This window comes from Nicotiana sylvestris, chromosome 2 (assembly GCF_000393655.2).
Source record: "Nicotiana sylvestris chromosome 2, ASM39365v2, whole genome shotgun sequence".
NCBI lineage: Eukaryota > Viridiplantae > Streptophyta > Magnoliopsida > Solanales > Solanaceae > Nicotiana > Nicotiana sylvestris.
The window spans coordinates 111,920,341-111,924,607 of NC_091058.1; the positions used below are offsets into that span (position 1 = coordinate 111,920,341).

At 39.8% G+C, this 4,267-nt stretch overlaps 1 protein-coding gene across 1 annotated transcript; it reads left to right on the forward strand.

The window, feature by feature from the left end:
- Nucleotides 1-3,236: 3,236 nt before the first annotated feature.
- LOC104245158 (protein RALF-like 34) lies at nt 3,237-3,584 on the forward strand. The gene has a single exon (XM_009800726.2). It carries the CDS (start codon nt 3,237-3,239, stop codon nt 3,582-3,584), a length of 348 nt encoding a protein of 115 aa, XP_009799028.1.
- Nucleotides 3,585-4,267: the final 683 nt, after the last annotated feature.

The window sequence follows — 4,267 nt, forward strand, 5'->3', positions numbered from 1 at the left end:
GTTCAAAAATACCTGAATCTGCACACAATGTGCAGGGAGTAATGTGAGTACGGCAACTCAGTAAGTAATTAAAGTAAATGAAAGCTGAGCAGTAAGAAAACATGTAAACCACGTCAAAATGCTACAACAAATGCAGGACATTTCCAACATAGCACAAAAAAATCATTTACTTTGTAAATCATGCTCAATTTCGGTAAAACCTTTTAAAATAACTTTCAATAGTTTCAAACGAGTGATAAAACAGTAAGTAAAAATGATAGAAAGTAAACAGCCCCTCGGGCAAAATATGTACCATAATCTTCCCCTCGGGCATAATATCAACAGAACAGCCCCTCGGGCTACCTCACAATCACTCGTAATCAGCCCTTCGGGCATAACATGAATCAAGAACCGCCCCTCGGGAAAACATGGATCAAGAACAGCCCCTCGGGCATCAATATGAAATAACAACAGCCCCTCGGGCTACAACATATCACTCACACTGGGTACCCGCGCTCACTGGGGGTGTACAGACTCCGGGAGGGGCTCCTTACAGCCCAAGCGCAATAACAAGCCATCTCGTGGCATAATCAAACAGGCACTCGGCCTCATAACAACAAGCCACCTCGTGGCATAAATCAATCAGGCCCTCAGCCTAACAATATCATGAATCAATAACAATCTGATGCGGCGTGCAGCCTGATCCCATAATATCCTCACAACACAGGCCCTCGGCCTCACTTAGTTAGAAACCTCTCAAGCCACCCGGGCAGTAGTAAAACATGATGTTCAGCCCAAAATATCATTTAAAATATCAAAAACGAGTAAATATGGTTGAGTTATGAAAATAATAGAATATAGCATGACTGAGTGCAAATATGAAGTCAAAACAGTGAGGAATAGTAGTAAAAACCCCCTTAGGGTCCAAAACAATTGGCACTAAGCCCAAATATGACATTCAACCCAAAACATGGTAATAATTTCCAAAACACAATGATGACAACCAGTTTTCAATCAAATACACGACTTGACAGTCATACGGGACGGACTAAGTCACAATCCCCAATGGTGCACTACCCCATGCTTGTCATCTAGCATGTACGTCACCTCAAAATAGCACAATGATGTGAAATCCGAGGTTTCATACCCTCATGACAAACATTTACAATCATTACTTACCTCTATCGGATCCAAACTCTAGCCCGCGATGTCTTTGCCCCTCGAATCGGCCTCCGGATGCTCCAAATCTATCCAAAAATAGATTTACATCATCAAAATATGCTAAGGGAATAAAGCTCACTCGAAAATAATCAATTCACACCAAGAATCCCGAAATTGGCCAAACCCGACCCTCGGGCCCAGGTCTCGGAATTCGATAAAAACCATAAAACTAGAATCCTTATTCCCGCACGAGTCTACCCATATCAAATTCATCAAAATTCAATCTCAATTGCCCATTCAAATCCCCAAAGAATTCTCAAACTTTTCTTCCATTTTTTCCAATTTTCACTGTAATTTCTTAAATTAAATGATGAAATTCAAGATTAAATCATGGAATTAAACCAAATATGGGTGAAGAATACTTACCCCAATTGCTCCACTGAAGATCTCCTCAAATTTCACCTTCTCCCGAGCTCTCCAATGGTTTTTGTGATATTGGACTTAAACCCTCAATTTTAAAATATAAACTGACTGCCCAGATATTTTCTTTATCGCGAACGCGGCAGCACCCTCACATTCACGAAGCACATAGCTTCTTTGACCAAAATTCTCTCCTTCACGAACGCGAGGGCCCACCCGCGAACGCAATGACCACACAACTCGACCCTACGCGAACGCGATCCCCTGGTCGCGAACGTGTAGCTTGATCTCCAGAACCTTCGCGAATGTGAAGAACAAATCTGCAGCCTCACTTAACAACCCTTCGCGAACGCGAAGAAGGGTTTTCTGCAACAAAAAGACCAGCAAATCTGCCAAGTCCAAATTCCAAAAATTGATCCGTTAACCACCCGAAACACACCCGAGGTCCTCGGGACCTCAACCAAACATGCCAACATATCCCCTATCATTATTCAAACTCTTTCCAACCTTCGGAATGCTTAAAAAACATTAAAAATATCAAATCACCCTCGGATTCAAGCCTAAGAAATTCCAAAACATTGAAAATTCTGGTTTCGATCAAAAAGTCTATCAAACCTCGTCCGAATGACCTGAAAGTTTGCACACACGTCACAAATGACACAACAGACCTACTCCAATTTTCGGAATTCCATTCTGACCCCGATATCAAAATTCTCACTACCAACCGGAAAATGCCATATTTTTTATTTTCGCCAATTCAAGTCTAAATCTTCCACGGACCTCCAAAATACATTCCGATCACACTCCTATGTCCCAAATCGCCTAACGGAGCTAACCAAATCATAAAAATTCCAATCCGACATCATATACTAACAAGTCAAAACTTGGTCAAATCTTTCAAATTTTAAGCTTCAAACTGAAAACTGTTCTTCCAAATTCATTCCGATTATCCTAAAAATCAAAACCGACGATTTACATAAGTCATAATACATCACACGGGGCTAGTCATGCTCGAGAACTGTCGAGCGAAATGCAAAAGCTCAAAACGACCGGCGGGTCGTTACAGCAACGACAAAATTTGTCACTTTATGTAACGACCGATTTGGTGTGGTCGCGTCGTTACCTTATCTTTTTCTCTCATCTGGCCCTTCATTATTATTAAATAATTTTTATTTATCCTTTACCATACCTTTTTATATAATAATTCTAATCCCTTATCATAATTTTTATTTATAATATTGCAAGTTTATTCTTCATATTGCCGGTGGTTATATTATGAAATGACGATAAACTATACATTCTATCCAAATATTATATTCATCAAACGATACAGTACAATACAATACGATACATTATGAAACGATACGTAACCACCATCCAAACAAGGTGTTAAATTTAAGCCACTGATAGAAAATAAAAGTTTAATTATCTACCTCTACTACTGGTAACATTAAGACAGACACACCATCCCCGGCACCGGGAGAATTAAATGGAAAGAGGTAACAGTAGGTGCACCCTTACCAAAACATACAGGCCTTAATTAAGGTAGAGAAAAAGGGACCCCCACCACCCCTCTTGGCACCGCATTTCTCTAGCTGTATTCCCAATCACATATTCCTCTGCATTTCGCATTAGCCACTTCTTTTGCTTAGTAAACCATATTTCTTGAATATACCATGGCGTCTCCAAAAATATTCCTGCTTTACTTCGTTGTCATCTTTTTCACAATCAGCAAGATTGCAATTATAATCGAAGCAGAAGAGGACGAACACGGGTTAGATGTGGTAAATGAGGATTTTGAGTTGCCAATGTCCATGTCTTTATATGAAGGCGAAAACCGGAGATCCCTGTTCTGGCACAAGACTTTCAAGTACTACATTTCGTATGGGGCGTTGTCTGCTAACAGAATACCTTGCCCGCCGCGCTCTGGTAGGTCATACTACACTCACCACTGCTTTAGTGCTCATGGTCCAGCTCACCCTTACACTAGAGGTTGCTCTGCTATCACTCGTTGTCGTAGATGAACATTTCCTTACCATCTTGTGATCCCTGTCCATTTCTAAAATTGAGTGGATTAATTTCTTGATGGTTTCTTTTTTAGTTTATTTAAATGTATGTGTTGGTTTTTAGTTAGTGTGTGCGCTCTGCTGCTTGTCGAGTTATCTTTATTTTAGGCATTGTTTTCAGTGTACGCTGCATTGTGACATAATGTGTTTATTTGTGTGTTTAGCTAGCCAGATCAATCGAGGGTAATAACTTTTTTTAGCAAGCTATGAAGCTGTCGCAGCAAATTAAAGTTGTCTTCTGCATGAATACAAAGCATTTTTGGTGGGTTGGTACTGATCTCCCTGTTTATATATATAGCATATCCTGCCAAGCCATTTAAAATGTAATTGCGGATAACTTTGTAACATGATATACCAGGTCAAATTACTGATTGTGTAAAAAGTTAATTACGTTAGCTGTAAGTGTATATAACTTGAATCCATAACTAATTTTGATACTGGTGTCTGGTTTACTCCAGTCAAAGTAGAGAAAGTAGAAGAAAGAGTAATTATAAGTGTTTGTTGGCAAACTTCAGAATTGCACCTCTACCGAACCACCAGAACTGCATTTAACACCTGCGCGGCTCTATATTCATTACAAGCCTACTTACACATTATGATGCAAATTTCAATCTCCCAACTACTTCCATCTTTATAGGAGT